Genomic DNA, 19709 nt, shown 5'->3' on the forward strand with positions numbered 1-19709 from the left:
GTTATTCAGCTTGATGGGAAAGTTGAAGAAATTAATGAAGCCAACTTAAATTTGGAAAGCAAAATGGGTGATGTCATGACTAGAACAGAGAAAGTGGATGATGAATTGGTAATGTTACAATACAGATCTATGGAGTTTGCTCTGAGATTGAGAGGCCTGAAGGAAAATAGCAAAGAAAATTTAAAAGACATTTGTGCTGATGCTGTTACAGAGATAATTAAAGGAAGACCAGAAGATGTGGCAATCCAAATTGATAAAATTTACAGGGTTAATTCCTGGTTGGCAAAACAAAGACAGCTGCCAAGAGATGTGGTGATCTACTTTACATCTAGGAGGATCAGAAATGAAATTTTACAAGCTTCTTACAAGAATAAAGTTCAGGTGGCTGGGCAGGAGGTGGTGGTTCTGAAAGAGATTCCTCCAAAGATGTTGAGAAGCAGGGAAGACTTTGGCTTTCTGGTAAATGAGTTGAGAAATCAACAAGTGGCATACAGATGGGACATTCCAACTGGTCTAATAGTGACTTATAAAGGAGAAAGATACTGGTTAAACACAGTTTGGAAGACAAAAGATTTTTATGTAAATGTCTTACAGACTGGATCCCCCCCCGGTGAGGAAGAAAATGGAGATGTAATGTTATGTTGAAAAACATAACATCTGTTTTCCATCTTGAAAAAGATGGAAAACAGATACAAACCTATGCTGCAGCTGGAGGAATTATTATGGAAGAAGATTTGGATTTTGGGGGCTTACCCAAACTTTGGAACCACCTAAGAAGGGAGAGCCGAAAGCACAACGACTGACCCGATCAACTTATAAATTGCAACAACAACAATCAAAAGGGCAACAATCTCAAGATTCATCTCAAGAAGTCCAAAAAACAGAAGCAGTGGGGGGAGCTAGGCCGAAGAGTAAGGTGGAGGAGGAGCTTCAGCTGATGCTCACAAGGCTTCGAAAGACTAAAGATGGCAATTAAATTCCTATCTTTGAATGTTAATGGCCTAAACTCACCACAAAAAAGAAAGTATTTCACTACTTGAAACAATTTAACAATGATGTTATTTGCTTACAAGAAACACATATTAGATTATCAGACCAAAAATATTTGATAAATTCAAGATTAGGTACAAATTTTGTGGCATCAGCGCCAGAGAAGAAAAATGGACTAGTCATATATGTAAGGAAAGAACTATCAGCTAATCTAATTGAGGCAGGAAGGAAGGAAGATATATTGCAATTGAATTATTGACACAGTCTGGAAAAATGCTTCTTATTGGAATATATGCCCCTAACCAGCAACAAGACAAGTTTTATAAATTTTTACATACTAAAATAATACAGTGGGACTATAAATCTTTTATATTAATGGGTGATTGGAATGGAGTAATTGATACGCAGAAAGATAAAAAAAGCTTATCAAAGACTTCAGCACGTGCAAAACTACCTAAATCTTTTTTTGATATGATGGAAGATATAGAACTGAGAGATATCTGGAGAGAACGTAACCTGGAGGAAAAAGATTTTACTTTTTTTTCTGATAGACACCAATCCTTCTCCAGGATTGATTTTATACTTATCATAAATGATTTTATTTCCAGGGTGAAGAAGACGAAGATATGTCCAAGAACTTTAACTGATCATAGTCCGGTTTGGATTGAATTTGAACAGGAGAGGGGAGAAAGGAGGTCTTGGAGGTTGAATGAAAACTTATTTAGATATGAAGAAAATGTAAAGGAGCTTAAAAAACAAATGAGAGAATTTTTTGTTATTAACATGAACAAGGGTACTCCTATGGAAATGGTCTGGGATGCTAGTAAGGCCTATATGAGGGGTATCCTAATACATATGAATAATAAATATAGACTAAAACAATAAAAGAAGCGTAAAGAGTTAGAGGAAGAAATAAAAAAGAACAATTACTTATATCTAATCCAGGAGATAAGAAAGTAAAAGAAACAATAAATATACTACGAGGGCAATTTAATATGTTAATGGCTGATCAGGTGGCAACTAGTTTACAATATGCTAAACATAATACATTTTGTAATTCCAATAAACCAGGTAGGTGGTTGGCCTACATGTTGAGGAAAAAACAGAAAGCACGAGTCATTAGTAAGATAGAATATAGAGGTAAGGAAGTTTACCAACAGAATATGATTAGAAAGGCTTTTCTGGAATTTTATACAAAGTTATATGCTAGTGACTCAATACAAGGTATAGATATAGATAGATATTTAAAGGAAGGGAATATTTTGGAATTAACGTTGGAACAGAAGGAAGGATTGAATCAACCAATAACTTCTGAGGAGATTGTTGCGGCAATTAAGCAGTTAAAAATAGGGAAAGCTCCAGGAACAGATGGACTAACAGCTGTTTATTATAAGAATTTACAGCTTGAAATGGTAGAGCCGCTTAGAACTCTATTTTGTAAAATTCAATCAGGGGGAGGAGTTCCACCCTCTTGGAGAACAGCTTTTGTTTCATTGATTCCGAAGGAAGATCAAAACTATCAAACCTGAAAATTTTAGGCCAATTTCACTTTTGAACACGGATTATAAAATTTTTGCTAAGATACTAACGAATAGATTAATGCCAGTTATGCAACAAGTTATTCACAATGACCAATCAGGTTTTATAAAAGGGAGACAGATGAAATATAATGTTAGGCAAATTATAAACTTATTGGAATATTTGGAGAAAAATTATCAGGTCCCTGCAGCGTTTATATTCGTGGATGCAGAGAAAGCATTTGATCGATTGAACTGGCAATTTCTGTTTAAAATAATAGAAAAAATGCACTTTGGGGAGTATTTCATACATTCAATTAGAGCAATATATCAGGAACAAACAGCACAAATAATAATTAATGGAGGTTTAACAGATGTGTTTAAAATTGAGAAAGGTACGAGGCAGGGCTGTCCCTTGTCGCCATTGTTGTTTATTTTAACTTTAGAAGTTTTGTTGAATAAGCTACGTGATTCTGGCAAAATAAAAGGAATTGTAATTAGACAGCAGGATTAGAGCGTTTGCAGACGACCTGGTTCTTACTTTATATGTATACCTATAGAAGCGGCTCCCTATATGTTGGATATAGTAGCTCAATATGGTAAAGTATCTGGATTTAAAGTAAATCTACACAAGACAAAGATGATAACTAAAAATTTATCTATAACTCAAAGACAAGAGTTAGGGAGGATAACGGGGTTTGAAGTAGTTAAAAAGGTTAAGTATTTAGGAGTATATATTGCAGCCTCAAATACGAAATTGTATAAAAATAATTATGAAATTCTTTGGCAAAAAGTACAGAAAGAAATGGAAAAACGGAAAAAGTTACAACTATAACTACTGGGAAGGATAGCAGCAATAAAAATGAATGTACTACCTAGGTTTTTATTTTTGTTCCAAATGATACCAGTGCTTAAAAAAGATGGAAATCTGATGGAATGGCAGAAAGGGGTTAATACTTTCATTTGGGCTGGGAAGAAACCAAGAGTGAAACTGAAAATTATACAGGATATACGTGAGAGAGGAGGTCTTAAAATGCCTAATTTAAGATTGTATTATGAAGCAGCAGCTTTATCACAAATTAGTGATTGGTTTAACCTAACTGAAGAAAGAATGTTAAACATAGAAGGTTATGATTTGTTATATGGATGGCATGCTTATTTGTTGTATGAAAAAAAAGTGGATAAAGTGTTTAAGGGTCATATACTCAGAAATGCATTGTTGAGGGTTTGGAAAAAGTACCAATATAAGCTGAACTATAAGATACCTATATGGGCAAATCCCAGACATGCAATAGAAAATATAAGTATAGAGCAAAAAATAGAGGTGATTACCTATAAAGAGCTTCTTCTTTTGGAAAGGGGTAAGTTGCAACTGAAATCTCTAGATGAATTAAAAGAAGAAGGGATAATTTATACTTGGTTTCAGTATGGTCAGCTTCAAGCTAGATGGAGGGAGGATCAAAAAATTGGGGTTATGCAAAATGAGGAAAATTTGGTGAAACAGATTAGAGATCAAAGTCAGATGCATATTAAAAGGTTGTATAATGCATTACTGGAAATAGACTCAGAAACAGAATTGGTTAAGGATTGTATGATAAAATGGGCACAAAACTTTCAGGAACCAGTGATGATGGAAACGTGGGAAAAGATTTGGGTCAGAAATGTTAAATTTACGCAAGCACAAAATTTGAGAGAGAATTTTTATAAAATGTTTTATAGATGGCACTTAGATCCTAAAAAATTATCGTGTATGTACTCGAACTTGCAATTGTTTCTATTGGGTATAATTACGGACTGTACAGTTTCAGAGACTAAATTGATTTTGAACTTAATATCAGCAGCTAGGCTGCTGATAGCTCAATATTGGAAGAAGGACTCTTTGCCTACTATTGAAGAGTGGATATTGAAAGTAACAAACCTAGCAGAAATGGCAAAAATCTCGGTGTATTTGAAGGACCACACGCAAGAAAGATACGTATCGGAATGGAGACGATGGATTGATTATATCCAAAATAAGTATCAGACAAGAAAATATTAAATAGCTTATGAATGAATGTTAGTATTAGAAGTATTTGGTTATCTGTAGTGGAGTTAAGGTTTCAGTGGGGGAGGCAGTACTTTGAGGATAAGTAGATTAATCTAGTTTATGTTTGATTAAATGAAATACCTTGTATTTTGCTCTGGGAAGTCGGGGGGGGAGGGTGGGATGAAGGGGGGAAAGGGGGGGGAACATGGGGGGGAAAAATTTTGTATTTCTTTTTTGTAAAACTTTTCAATAAAAAAAAAAGAAGAAGAAGAAGCCATCGCTGGTCTCCACCTGATTGGATAATTTCTGACCTGTCTCCAATCTTCCCTTTTTGGGGAAAGTGGTTGAGAAGGTGATTGTGTGGCAGCTCCAGAGGTTTCTGGATGAAACAGATTATCTTAACCCCTACCAATCAGGATTCAGGCCTGGATTTGGGACAGAAATGGCATTGGTCGCACTTTTGGATGATGTCTGGCAGGAGTGGGATGGGGGTAGTGCATCCATCCTTGCTCTACTTGCCATCTCAGCTTTTGGCGGTATTCTCCTGGGGCGGCTTCAGGGGATGGGAGTGGGAGGCCTTGTGCTATCCTGGTTCACTTCCTTCCTCTGTGGCTGCTCTCAATCAGTGTTGATAGGAGGGGAGAGATCCACCGCTCGCCCACTGCTTTATGGGGTTCCAGAGGGCTTGGTACTCTCTCCACTCCTGTTCTACATTTATATGAAGCCGCTGGGCGAGATCATCTGTCACCATGGATTGAGGTATCACCAATATGCTTATGATACTCAGTCTTGGCCTGTGGTGAGTTAAGTGATGCCGTGTCCTCCCTCTCGCAGTGGCTAAAGGCCTAGAGGCTGTTAGGGGCTGGATGGGGAGCAACAGGTTGAAGCTAAACCCTTGCAAGACCAAGTGGCTCTGGATTTGGGGTTCGTTGGCTCAGGGAGAAATACCACCTTTGGTCTTGGATGGGGTGGCACTACCCCAAACAGATCCTGTGTGTAATCTAGGGGTTTTCCTGGACTCACGACTCCTGCTCAAAGAGCAGGTGGCGGTCGTGGCCAGGAGGTCCTTTGTGCAACTGCTGGTTGTGCGCCAGTTATGCCCTTTCCTGGACCAACAGTCCCTACTCACATTCATGCCCTAGTCACTTCTTGTCTTGACTATTGCAACACAAGAGCATCCGGAAGCTCCAGTTGGTGCAAAATGCAGCAGCCTGTATGGTTTTGTGCAGTCCCCAGTGTGCATATGTATCACCTCTCCTGCAGGACCTGCATTGATTGCCGATTTGCTTCCGGGTGCAATTCAAGGTGCTGGTTGTCACCTTTAAAGCCCTTCATGGCTTGGGACCAGGTTATCTGAGGGATCTTCTCTTGCTGGCTACATCTACCTGACTCATCAGAGCGGGGAGGAAGGGAATGTTGCGGGTCCTATCCCCGAGGGAGATATACCTGGTGGGACCCAGAAGAAGGGCCTTCTCCGTGGTGGCTCCCTCTCTCTGGAACATCATTCCCCAGAGATTAGAATGCCCCCCCCCAATACTCTTCCGGAAGGCGCTGAAGACCTGGTTCTGCCAGTGGGCCTGGGGAACCCAGAGCAGGATGGAGCCCATTAAATGGCTCATTTATTTATTATTTATTTATTTATTGGTTCGATTTATATGCCGCCCTTCTCCAAAGACTCAGGGTGGCTTACAATGCATTAAGCAATAGCCTTCATACTTTTGTATATACCTGCTTAGTAGGGCTTTCGGCCCCCCCAAGCGGTGTTCTTTTTTATACAAAGTCAGCTTATTGCCCCCACAATCTGGGTCCTCATTTTACCCACCTCGGAAGGATGGAAGGCTGAGTCAACCCTGAGTTTGATTTGATCTGCTGTCGCCGGGGCAGGGGGTGGGAGGTGATATATAGTACTATATATACTACACAGTCTCCCTGGTTGCTGCCCATTTCCTTGTGGCCTCATCAGCCATTTTCTCTCTTGCTGATCCCAGGTTATTCTCAAGGACCTTGAAGTTTTGGCAGAGATTGCCTCCTCCCCAGCTGGCCAGATGGAAGACCGAGGGCTGCAGGAGGGCCCCGGGCTCCGGTTGGAGCAACTGGACCTGCCTGTGCACACTTCGGCCAAAAGTAGCCAAGCTGTCTCCTCCTCTGGTAAGTGCTTCATCTCCAGCCGCTACCTGGCAAAGGGAGCAGATTCTGAGCAGCCCTAGTCTTTGGCTTCTCATTCCAAAGGAGGCCATGAATAGATAGAAGTTGCCTCTCATGATGGTGGAGGAGCAAGTCCTTCTGCCCCGTCTGCTTCAGATGTGAGATTCTCCTGGCGGGTTTTGCTGCTGCTGTCTTGGGGGTTGAGGGAATTGGGCAAGGTCTTTCCATTGTTAGGCTGCCTTGTGATGCTTGTAAGAACAGAAGTTTTTTGTGCCAATGGTATTGTAATGGAATCAAAATCTTGGCTTTCTTCACCTCATCTTGATCTTTAAAGCCATTTTCTTGGTCTTGTTCCTGCATGCTAAACCTGAGCTGGACAAAATGAATGAGTGGTCTCTGTAAAAAGTAGCTGAGAGCAGTGGTCAGATTCAAATAATTTAACAACCGATTCTCTGCCCTAATGACTAGCTGGGTAGGCATGGCTGGGTTGGTCATGTTACTGGGTGGGCATGGCCAACTCGACGTCAATCATGTTGAGGGACGTTTTGCCTTGCCTGGCCTCTCGTGACCCTGGGGATGCTGCAACGGTCATAAGTGTGAAAAATGGTCATAAGTCACTTTTTTCAGTGTTATTGTAACTTTGAATGGTCACTAAATGAACTGTTGTAAGTCAAGGATTAATTGTACAAAAATACAGAAATCTGCTTTGCTTGCAAAAAGCTGCCCTAAATACCAATCATTAGAAATGGTGGAATACACACTGAAGATCAATGACAATCACAGCAATCATGGAAACCTAAACCATTCTGTCAGAATACTTTCCTTTTCATCAGCAATACCTGCAACCGGGAGTTACAAATCAGGCAGGGTGCCAGAGCACCTTGAGGAATTAAAATAGTTAAAATGCAACAATAACTATCAACAGCCAACTCTTGCTCATAAAGTGAAACCCTTTAGCAGAGAGGTCATCTAAGCTATCCAGAAAGTGGGTGGGCACACTTGGGCTACAAAATGCCAAGCTAAAGAGACAACAGGGGACCCAGGTTCAAGCCTCCCAAGCTTGTCAGGATCACAATAAAATTAGTACATGCCACAGATATCTAAATAAACTTCAAGCCTGGTGCCATGTCACTAAGCCTTATTATCATGAGAGAAAACTACAATGAATCGGAAAGAGCATCCACATCCCTACCTCTTTTTTAAAAAAATCTTACTATCAGTGAGCAATCATGTGCCTTGGCCACTCCAAAGCAATGAAAAAGACTCCTGTCCCAAAGGTAATTTTTCAAGAGGCAACTGGACTTTCTGGAAACCAAGAAACCAAGGAGCCTGGATAGATAAAAGCACTGTAATTTTAACACCAGCTGTCTGCAATTAAAATAAGTTCAAATCTCACCAGACTCAGCCTTCCATCCTTTCTAAGGTAGGTAAATTGAGGACCCAGTTTGTGGGGGCAATAAGCTGACTTTGTATAAAATATACAAAAGTATGAAGGCTATTGCTTAACACACTGTAAGATGCCCTGAGTCTCCGGAGAAGGGCGGCATATAAATCAAATTTAAAAAAAAGAAAGAAAGTCCAGTTGCCTCTTGAAAAAAGCACCTTTGGGACAACCATGGCCTGGATGACTGAAGAATCCCCATAGACGAGAGACTACTGTGTTCAGTGAACTGACAAAACACCCTTTCCCACCCAGAAGAAGCAATCGTTAGATCCATTTGCACCGCTTAAAGATACCAGCTGGTCTCACTCACCTCACAAGATATCCTAAGGAAATCATCCAGATTTAAGGAATCAGACAGTGCCAAGCTTCCATCCTGCCTTGTGGTGCACCCCAAAAGGACAGTGCCAGGAGCCACTAAAGCAGTGTAAAAAGCTTTAAAAAAAGTCAAGCTCCTAATAAAAGTATCAGCCGAGGGAAAAAAAACTCCAGAGAAGTGGCTCCGGCTAGTCTAGGCATACTGCCAAGAACTATTAACTGCTGTTACAATGTAACGAGGCTTAACCCAAAGGCAGTTTCTGAAAAAACTTAAGCACAGCAATAAAGATAAGGATTAGGCTAGAAACAATGCAGAAAGGTACACCAGAATGTTTCCTTCCTGCCTTCCTGACAGGATTAGCCCTGTAAAGTGGGAAAAACAAAAGGCTGTTGGAAGGAGATTTTCGCTGAACTGCTCAGAAAGTTAACAAATGTTTCTCGTGAACCGGTGCAAACCGGCTGAATCCCAACATTGGCTGAGGAGTGCCAGGGGGTGGGGGTGCTGCAAGGCTGTTGGCTCTGTGAAGACTGCCCCATTGTGGGAGCAGAGAGCCATGGGGCTGATAGGGCCGCTGAGGCTGTCTTGCCCTTGCACGGAAGAGGTGGTGATTGGTCTGGAAGCCTCAATTGCGTTGACCATTGCAGGGGGGGCCTTGGAATCAGGGTGGGTGGAAGATGACCAGCCTAATGATCCAATAAAACAGGTTTGGCTGTTATGTTTTACAAAATATTGTCATTTCACCAGGAGCTCTTTCCTCCCTGAGGATCTGAGTGAACTCTAATTCCTGTTTTGAAGCACAAGTCTGCTGAGATTATTCTCTGGCACCAGGCAATTCTGCTCCATTGTCCAACATAAACCATGCCTGGCTCTTGCGGGTGACTTTGCTGGAGATTTTCTCAGTTCATTCTTGAATTCATGGCCTTCCGTATATCTAGGTTGGAAAGGATATTTCTCCATGTTTGAGTGCATCTTCCAGGCCTTGTTCTTTGTCTTTTCCAACCATTAATGCTTGCGAAGAAGCATTAGATGAAATGAAGCAAGCCTTTCAATCTTCCCATAGGCAATTCAGCCTATAGAAATGTTGGCAATAGGGAGGATTTCTTGGATGAAATCCTCACCAGGTGAAGAACAACCTGGTTTGGAAGCCTGTGATGGAAAATTAGAGACATCTAGAATGAGACGTACCTCTGGGGAAACCTTTCAGATTCAGATCAAAGGGAGGTGGGCCTTTCCTTAAATGGGGCTGAAAGGGCCATTTGAAGGTAAGGGGGCAGATTCTTTGGGGAGACAATCTGGTGATGGATTTTTGGAGGTTAGTGCTGAGCAACTAAACAAGATTTTCATCTTCCCAGGAGAATTCCATTGTCAATTTCTCATGGAACTGTTAGACATTCAGATGAGCTATTGAAAATATGTTTCTGGTTGGTGCCGCCGTCGTCGTTAGACGGTCCCTTCAAGACCGCCAGCCCCGCCACCCGTAAAGAGCCGCCTCTACAGCTGAGAGGCAGCTTGAAAAACTCCACGATCCTGAGGAATCGGGAGGAGAGCTGGCGAGACAAGGTAGAGCCCCCTGTGAAGTCCCCAGACTGTCTTTTTTGCTTCTGGGGAGGAAGCAGGGTGAGGCTCCCTATCCAGCTCGCCGAGGCTCCGGACTCCGGGGACAACTCTGCATCCAGCAGAGCCAGACGACGTGACCAACGTAACTAGTGAAAGCCAAGAGAATTACCAAAAATAAACAGGGTGGAATCTGGACTTGAAATTCAAACTGCAAGTATTTTTATTAGCCCTGTGAATGAATTTAAGAACTGAGAAAAAGTGAAACTTTGTTAAAATGGCGTCCGGCTTCAGCGGTAAGGAAAAAAGCTGAAAGCGAAAGTGGATTTGCCTGAGTGTTCTAACAAGTTACAAAGTATCTAAAGCACAGCGCTGGCTAGAAGAGAAGGGAAAAGTTCTTTTTAAAGTGACTCTTATCTGTTTCTTCTCCTATAGAGATTTGATTAAAGCTGGGGAAATTTTTGAGAGGACTTTGTGGTCAAAAGGGAGGGAAGACTTCCTTCTTAGAAAGAATTAGATTGCGTGGCAGTATGGCTTCAAAGCAAACAAAGCCAGCCGCTAAAGCTGCAGGGGGGGGGGTTCTCCCACCCCCAAGTCACAAGAGCAGCTATTAAATTTGCAGACTCAGAGCCAAGCACAGGAGACTGGTTTTAAAGATTTGAAGGAATTTATTGCTGCGGCTCTGTTGAATCAAAATGAAGTTTTGGACCAGAAATTTGAAAAATCTCAACAGGAAATTAAGGAGGCGGTTCAAGAAAAGTATGACAAGATGAAGCGTGATATACTGACAGTTGTGACTGGTCTGTCAGAAGCAGTTGTCCAGATTGATAAAAAAGTGGAAGAACTTAGTTCAGAAATAGAATCTAAAATGAAGGAAGCTGATTATAAAATTTCTAATGTTGATAATAAAACGCAAAGGATTGAAAATGAAGTGACAATGATGCAATTTAGATTCATGGAGTTTGCTGTAAGACTGAGAGGAATAAAAGAGAACAATAGAGAGGATCTGAGAAGGGTTTGTGCTGATGCCCTGGCTGTGATGTTAAAGGTTGACCCTGAGGAGATTTTGTGCAAGATTGACAAGGTCTATAGAGTGAATTCTTGGGTGGCAAGGCAAAAGCAATTACCTAGAGATGTGGTGATCTACTTTACAGATAGAAAAATAAGAAATGATATCTTACAAAAGTCTTTTGTTTCTACTATTCAAGTGGATGGAAGAGAGATTGGGATTTACAAAGAGTTGCCACCTAAGATACTAAGAGATAGAAAGGATTTTGGATTTTTGGTGATTGAACTAAAGAAACAACAAATTCCATTCAGATGGGATGCTCCAGTTGGCATAATATTGAGGTATCAAGGAGAGAGATATCGATTAAATACTGTTGAAAAAGCGGAAGAATTTTATTTCAATGTTTTCAAAACTGGTGCAGCATCTCCACGTACATCCTCAGTGTTAGGTATAATGGAGGGTGAGAAAGGGAAGCAATTTGAACAAGAGCTCGAAGAGCAGCGGAAACAGATGGAGGTGGAGGTAATGGAAACTCAAGGAGCAACAGGGGGCCTTTTAGATGAACTGTTGCTGGATCTTCCTCTAGAGGCTATAGGTGGACCACCTAAAAATACAAGAGAAGTGGCAGCGGATCTCGACCTGATGTTGCACAATGCTAAAGACCAGCGTATAACTCGAGCAGCTTATAAACAAATTCTAGAGAAACAACAATAACAGAGATCTAAGTTATCGCAAGATAAGAAGGGAGTCAATGGTAAAGCACAAAAATCCGAAGCTATGGGAGGAGCTAAACCGAAAACTACCAGTCTGGAATAGAAACTTCAGCAAATGCTCTTAACGCTTCAGGAGACTACAAATGACAATTAAGTTTTTATCTTGGAATGTAAATGGACTGAATTCACCACAGAAAAGAAGGAAGATATTTCATTATCTGAGACAATTTAATAATGATGTTATTTGCCTACAAGAAACTCATATTAGAACACAAGATCAAAAATATTTGATAAATCCTAGATTAGGAGCACAGTTTATAGCCTCAAATTCGGAGAAAAAGAATGGTGTAGTGATTTATATAAATAAAAGATTGCCAGCAAAAATTTTAGAAGTAGATGACTGTGGAAGATATATAGCAATTGAACTTTCTACAGATAATGGTCCAATTTTGGTGATTGGAATTTATGTTCCTAATCAGCAACAAGAAAATTTTTATAAAATATTGTATACTAAAATATTACACTGGGACTTCAGATCTATTTTACTTATGGGAGATTGGAATGGAGTAATAGATCCTAAAAAAGATAAAAAGAGTTGGGCAAAGTCATGTGTTAAATTACCACAGATCTTTTTTGATATGAAAGAAGATTTGGAATTGAAAGATATATGGAGAATGCATAACCCAAAAGAATTGGACATTACTTTTTTTTCAGATAGACATAGATCCTTCTCTAGGATTGATTTTATTCTACTTACGGCTGATTTACTTTTAAAAACAAAGAAAACAAAGATATTTCCGAGGACTTTAACTGACCATAGCCCGGTATGGATAGAAATAGAAATGGGAAAGAATGAGAGAAGATCGTGGAGAGTAAATGAAAACTTGTTTAGATATGAAAAGAATGTAAATGAACTTAAAAAACAAATGAAGGAATTTTTTGAAATGAACTTGAATAAGGGTACCCCTATTGAAATTGTTTGGGATGCGAGTAAGGCGTATATGCGGGGGGTACTGATCCATATGAATTCTAAACATAAATCAAATAAACAAAGAAAAAGATTAGAATTGGAAGGAGAGATAAAGAAAAAAGAACAGATGCTTATAAAAAATCCAACAGATGAAAAATTACAAGGAATTATAAAACTTTTGAAAGACCAATTTCAAATGCTTACAGCGGAACAAGCAGCAACTAATCTACAATTTGCGAAACATAATACATTTTGCAACGCTAATAAGCCGGGCAGGTGGTTAGCTTACACACTGAGGAAACAACAGAGTACTCGGATTATTGGCAGTATTGAGTATGGAGGGAAGGAAGTTTTTCAACAAAGACTAATTAAAGAAGCCTTCTTAGATTATTATACCAAATTATATGCCAAAGATGATATACAGAATGAACTTATAAATAAATATCTAGAAGAAAGGAGAGTTATGAAAATTTCTAGCGATCAAAAGGAAAGAACGAGTTTGCCAATAACAGCTGAGGAGATTATTGTTGCTATTAAACAATTGAAAACAGCTAAAGCTCCAGGAACGGATGGTTTAACTGCAGTGTATTATAAAACTTTACAAGTAGAAATGATTGAACATCTTAAAGATTTATTTTGTAGCATACAACAAGGGGGTAAAATACCCCCTTTGTGGAAAGCAGCTTTTGTTTCTTTGATACTGAAAGAGGAAGCAGGTTCTACAAAACCGGAAAATTTTAGACCAATATCTCTCCTGAATACGGATTATAAATTTTTTGCAAAAGTATTAGCCAACAGATTAATGCCAGTTATTCAAGAGGTGGTTCATCATGATCAAGCAGGATTTATAGAAGGCAGATACATGAAGGACAATGTGAGGCAAATTATAGATTTATTGGAATATCTTGAGAAGAATAAACAGACCTCTGCAGTACTGGTGTTTTTGGATGCGGAGAAGGCCTTTGATCGAGTGAACTGGAACTTTCTATTAAAGACTTTAAGAAAGATGGACTTTGGGGAGCAGTTTGTGCAGGCGGTTTCAGCAATTTACCAAGAGCAAACGGCACAAATTATCATTAATGGAAGCTTAACTACAAACTTCAGTATAGAAAAAGGCACAAGACAAGGTTGTCTGTTATTCCCGTTGTTGTTTATTCTAAATCTAGAAGTTTTGTTGAATACAATACGGGACTCGAGTACTTTGAATGGAATAGTTATAAGGCAAGAGAACTACAGAACAAGGGCATTTGCAGATGATCTGGTTGTTACCCTAACACGGCCGATGGAATCAATAATTCAGATGAAAGACATTATAGAAGAATATGGTATGGTATCAGGATTTAGACTGAATCAGAAAAAAACCAAGATGATAGTTAAAAATATGACAGTTGATCAAAAGAAAGAACTTGAAAGGAAGGCAGGCTTTGAAATAGTATCAAAGGTGAGATATCTAGGAGTTCAAGTTGCAGATTCAAATATAAAATTGTTCCAAAACAATTATGAGGTGTTGTGGCGAAAGGTACAAAAGGATATGGAAACTTGGAAAAAACTGCAGCTGTCTCTACTTAGAAGAATAGCAGCAGTTAAAATGAATGTTCTACCTAGATTTTTATTTTTGTTTCAAATGATTCCGGTGCTTAAAAGTGATAAACAGTTGATGGAATGGCAAAAATGAGTGAATAAATTTGTTTGGAATGAGAAAAAGCCAAGAGTGAAATTGAAAATTATGCAAGATGTTCGTGAAAGGGGTGGTCTTAAACTTCCAAACCTGCGACTGTACTATGAAGCAGCAGCGTTGACACAAGCAAGTGATTGGTTTGGAAGGACAAAGACTGGAATATTGAATATAGAGAGTTATGATCTTGAATTTGGTTGGCATGCATATTTATTCTATGAAAATAAAGTGGATAAAGTATTTAACAGCCATATGCTTAGAAACTCCTTGATGAGAGTATGGAAGAGCACCGGTTCAAATGGGATTATAAAATACTGTTGTGGTTGGATCTTGGTCATATCATACGGAATATAAATATAAAGTCACTCGGGGGGGTTTTATACAAAGAAGTACTTTTTAATGATGGGGGCAGATGGCAACTAAAGACATTAAACACACTGTTGGAAGAAGGGATTAATTTAACTTGGTTACAGTATAATCAACTTCAACTGAGATGGAGAGAAGATCAAAAAACTGGTTTAATGTTGCATGAAGAAGAATTGGTTAGACAGATAAAAGAGAAAGGCCCAATCAAGAGGGTTTATAATGTTTTGTTAGAAAGAGACTCAGAAAATGAACTGGTTAAAGATTGTATGATAAAATGGGCGCAAAATTTTGGAGAACCAGTTATGATGGAAACTTGGGAAAAAATATGGGTTCAGAATGTTAAGTTTACACAGTCGCAGAATTTAAGGGAGAATTTTTATAAAATGTTTTATAAATGGCATTTAGATCCTAAGAAATTGTCATGCATGTATCCTAATGTTCAACCAAAATGTTGGAGATGTGATTGTTTGGATGCTACATATTATCATACATGGTGGACTTGCAAGAAAGTGAAGGCTTTCTGGATAAAAATTTGGTGGGTTATGCAAAATGTTTTGAAGAAAAAACTCCAATTTTCTCCTCAATTGTTTTTTTTTGGTATAGTTAAGGGTTTTTCAATGGGTGAAACAAAATTGATATTGTACATGGTGACAGCAGCTAGGTTACTGATTGGTCAATATTGGAAAAGGGATGTTTTGCCTATTATTGAAGAATGGACTTTGAAGATGGCCAGTTTTGCAGAAATGGCGAAGATATCAGCATACTTAAAAGACCGGACTCAAGAGACTTATGCATGGGAGTGGAAGAAATGGATAGATTATGTGCAGAATAAATACCAAACTAGGAAGTATCAGATAGCTTTTAGTTGAATGTTGTGTAGAAATGTATAGTATATAGGGGGTAGAATAGTTCAATGTTATGTAGAAATGTATAGTAAACGGGGGAGATTAGAAGGGCAGTAAAGTATGATATAATATGATTTGGATTTCACCTTGGGGAAGTCATGGGAGGAGGGGAGGGCTAGGGAGGGTTAGGGAGGGAAAAGGGGGGAGGAATGGGAAAATTTGTACTTGTAAAACTTTTTCAATAAAAAAAAAAGAAAAGAAAATATGTTTATAGTGACAAGTGAATAATTGTCTCCTTCTCAGCCAGCTTCTCTGAGTTATTGCGTTGTGCAGTGTTGTCTCTGCACCTTGAGGAGGCTCACTTGTTGCAGGAACTCCAGTGACATTTGACCATTTTTTCCTTCTACTTGGGACCTGCAGGAGGAGCAGATTCCTCGGTTCAGGAAAGGGAATGAGGAGCCCTTGCTTACAACGCCCTGCAGATTCCTTTGTTGTCTGCATAATGGGTGGAGTCTCCTTTCCTCTTCTTTAGCTAACCACCTCTCTTTTCCTTCCAGGAGCTAAGAGCATGGGGTGCTCTCCCTCTACCCCCACCATGAATTCCTACTTCTACCAGTTCATGATCAACTTGCTCAAGAGGTTTAGCAGTGAGCGGAAGCTGCTGGAGACCCGGGGAGCTTTCATCATCAGGTGAGCCCAGGCTATGTCTTCTCCTCCCTCTGAGTAGTTTGTCTTTGATGGGTCGCCATGATTGGAGCCTCCTGATAGGCTCCTGGCTCTGGCCCTTTTCTGGAGATGGAGCCAGAAAGAACAACCTCCTGACCATCAAGTTAGTAGCAGTACTGTTTGGTCCTCACGGAAAAGAAAAAGTTGCCAGCACTTACTAAAGGATCTAAAATTATATGCCTGTGTTTTGGAAATGCTCTTCAGCAGCTGACCATTCTGAAATCTAGAATTATCCTGAGATAAATTCCTGTGGGCTTTTGCAAAATTAATTGCCTCCAGGCCCTGTTTTCAGGTCATCACAAATATTGGAGAGAGACGTAATTCTTTGTCAGTTATTGGATAACCTCATCCTAGATTGGTTTGGGTCTGGGGTCCCTAGTGGGCCAGAGCAAGGGCTCCAGCTTTAGGGATTAGCTGCTGAAGAAGGGGAGTAGAAAAAGCAGCTGAATTCCCAGCAAAGTTGATTTGGACCTGTGTGGTTACTGCTTGCCTGTGCAGTAGCCTCTGAAAGGCTCACCTGTCAGCCTGGAGGAGGCAGTTTGGAGGACTAGACACACATCTGGCAGCTTGAGAGCATGCAGTCACAAAATGGTTCCCAAGAGACTTGTCTCTTGATAAAAGGGTAGTCCCATTCAGCAAGATCATTCAAAACTCCATTTGCCTAACCCTTACTAGTTCCAGTGGTTATTTACAAGCATTCTAGTGCAATTATCTTGATGACTTGCAACATACCAGCGTCTGTTTAAAAAAAAAAAAAAAAGTAATTCTCAGGTGGGCAGAGATCCTTTTGACCAAGGAAGGGAACGTCTTGGGGAAATAGGTTCGCCATCACGGGTCTATCGGCTTGGGCTTTGTCTGCAGCACTGCCTGAGGCATTTGGGGGAAATATTGGGACAGGATGTGCCTGTCTTTCAGCAGAGGGCAGGACTCATCTCCCCTCGGCACTGCTGGGCTGTTCTACCAGGGCCTCTCAACCCCTTGGGCTTCATCTGGCACCTCCCTGGTAGTGGATCCTACAGGCCTTTCCTCAGGATCAGGCTGGCAGGGGAGAACAGGGCACTTCGGTGTAGAGTCTGGGCAACTGAATGAAGCTAGCAGAACGTTAATGGCCGGATGCCCTTCCTGTCGCCAATGAGGAGTTTTGTTCAGCAGATATATTCTCATTGTGCCCAGAGAGAGAAATATCTGCCTCTACCTAGGATTGAACTCACAGCCTTCAGATGGTGAGGCGAGAGCACTACTCCCAGAAGATAAAAAGACAATAAACAAACAAACAAACAAACAAAAATAAATAAAAATCCAAAAGAAAGAAATCTGTTAAAATGAATGCATGTGCATCAGAAACTCATCTCTTAAGCAACAAATTAAATTTTGATCATATTGAATTATTGATCAGACTTTTTGCTGCTTCAGTTAAAAGCTACTTCATATGCAGGAAGTACACAGGTATTTGTCATCCGGGCTTTAAATATGATGCACAATTACATCATTCTTAGGAATAAAACCATTTTAGTGACATCAGCATACATATGATAAATTAAGTTCTTTTCTCTCTAATGTACTCCTCTTATTTTGAGTTTTGACTTCCAGATTTAAAACCCAGGCGATTCTCTAGCCCCCAATGCACTTGAATAGTGAGTCCCAAATTGTTTCTAAATGTGACCATGAAATTCCCAGGCTGGTCTCCCTTCCCCTATTGCTCATTTGGCTCATTCACTTTCAGAAGAATTGTGGGCATGTTTTACTTCCCTGTGGCCCATTTTTCTCCTGGTTCTCCAGGTGTTCTGCTGCTGGACCTAAAATGTACTTTTTAATCGCCGTGAGCAAGAAGGCCTTTTCTCATGAAGGCTTGCCCTTGTAAGCGTAACCCAAGTATGGCTGGCCCTCCTTGTTCATCTTTCTTCAGAATCCCTCCTACACCAATTCCTTCTTCCCCTTTCTCTGCTGTTGCTCACAACCGCCCCTCCCTTTGCTTTGGCTGGCTTCTCCCAAGCCCTGGTGACAGCCAAGGTCTCGGGACGCCCCAGGAAAGTGGCCCAGAGGCATGGCTGATTCAGAGCCACTCCCCGCCCAGGGTTGGGAGCTATTCCTTCAAAGACTTGCATTTTTCCTTGTGAAGATGTTGTCTTTTCCTCCTGCACTTCTTTGTGAAGAAGGCTGGATGGGATCGACTCAGTCTCTGTCTGGATCCACCTGGGTGGACCCTGGAGCCCCTGGATGGGCAGCAGCCTGGAGGAGAAGTGGTCTCTGAATTGGTAGTTTTTCCTATGAGAGGCAACTTTGGTCACCAGAGATGAACTCTGAGAAGTTAGAGGTTTCTTTATAGAAATGAATGGTAGCAAATTTAAAACACACTCGGGAATTAGAATCAAACATTAAACTGAGTTTGGTCTCTGATTCCCCCCATCTTAAAAATATATTAAACAAGAAACGGCAGTAATTCCAGCAGACCTACCAAAAACAAAGTTTACATTCATGCCTAGCAGATTTTGACCAGGGCTGAGAGAAAACTTTGTGGTGGTTCCAGAGACAACCTGGGGAGGTTTAGTTGGGTGGTTCAAGCAGCGACTGGTGAGGTCCAACAGATTTGGGCATCATTGCCTAATTGGCTCCTGTGCCAGGTTCACCCCATGCCCTGGATTGGCACTGGGAGGAGGCATCTGAGGAGGCTTGTGTGCCAGGCCCAGTGCTTCTCCAGGCTGGTGCTGTAGGTAACTGCCAAGAAATTCTTTGCTTTTCCCACTTGGGCATAGAGTGTTCCACCCGAATGCATAAGCACAGAGGGAAAAAGGAGGCCAGAAAAGAAGGGGGGGGGGATTAATTCATGATTGGCCATGTTTCTGATCTCAGTTTGGGAATTTCAAGCATTTGGTGAATTGAACGGGGAAAGGACGGTGGGAATTAGAGCTCAGGCTACCAGCAGGACATCGGAATAATTTTGCCCCGTTCTGACCAGTGTGTGTCATAAAAGTTTTTTAGATTATGGATAGTTCTTACTCTGGAGTTCCTTGCTCTCATATTTTAGTTTTCAAGCCGAGTCTAACATTGCCCATTAACAAAATAACAGAATTGGAAGGGACAACCTCTGGACCAACCCTCTGCTCAAGCAGGATACCTTATACTATTTTAGACAAATGGTTGTACAATCTCTTTTTATGCTGCTGATCGAGGGAAGGAGTGGGGGCTTCTCTGTCATTTGGACTTGGGCGGAAGGCAAGAGAGGCCTCTGGTGAGGGTCTGGGCCAAGGGCTTTGGGAGATCCTACAGAGGAGATATCTTTCTTGGCTGCCCTTGAGGTTGGGGAGTGCAGAGCCTCCGTTCAGTCTCTGGAGAGCAGGATATGGAGCCAACCCAGTAATAACCCCCTCCTCAAAAGAAGGCACTGGCTGTCCAGAGGGAGGAGTGCTTAAGAG

At 40.7% G+C, this 19709-nt stretch overlaps 1 protein-coding gene across 1 annotated transcript in view; it reads left to right on the top strand.

Moving 5' to 3' along the window:
- VAC14 (VAC14 component of PIKFYVE complex) overlaps positions 1 to 19709 on the top strand; it is a 61238-nt gene that overhangs the window by 31970 nt on the left and 9559 nt on the right. Inside the window, exons 13-14 of the mRNA XM_070952887.1 lie at positions 6522 to 6681; positions 16128 to 16260. Of these exons, the coding sequence (XP_070808988.1) occupies positions 6522 to 6681; positions 16128 to 16260 (293 nt within the window). The remainder of the gene's footprint in view (positions 1 to 6521; positions 6682 to 16127; positions 16261 to 19709) is intronic.

The sequence above is a fragment of the Pituophis catenifer genome, unplaced genomic scaffold (assembly GCF_029215685.1).
Source record: "Pituophis catenifer annectens isolate HBS135680 unplaced genomic scaffold, rPitCat1.0.hap2 SCAF_13, whole genome shotgun sequence".
NCBI classification, from domain to species: domain Eukaryota; kingdom Metazoa; phylum Chordata; class Lepidosauria; order Squamata; family Colubridae; genus Pituophis; species Pituophis catenifer.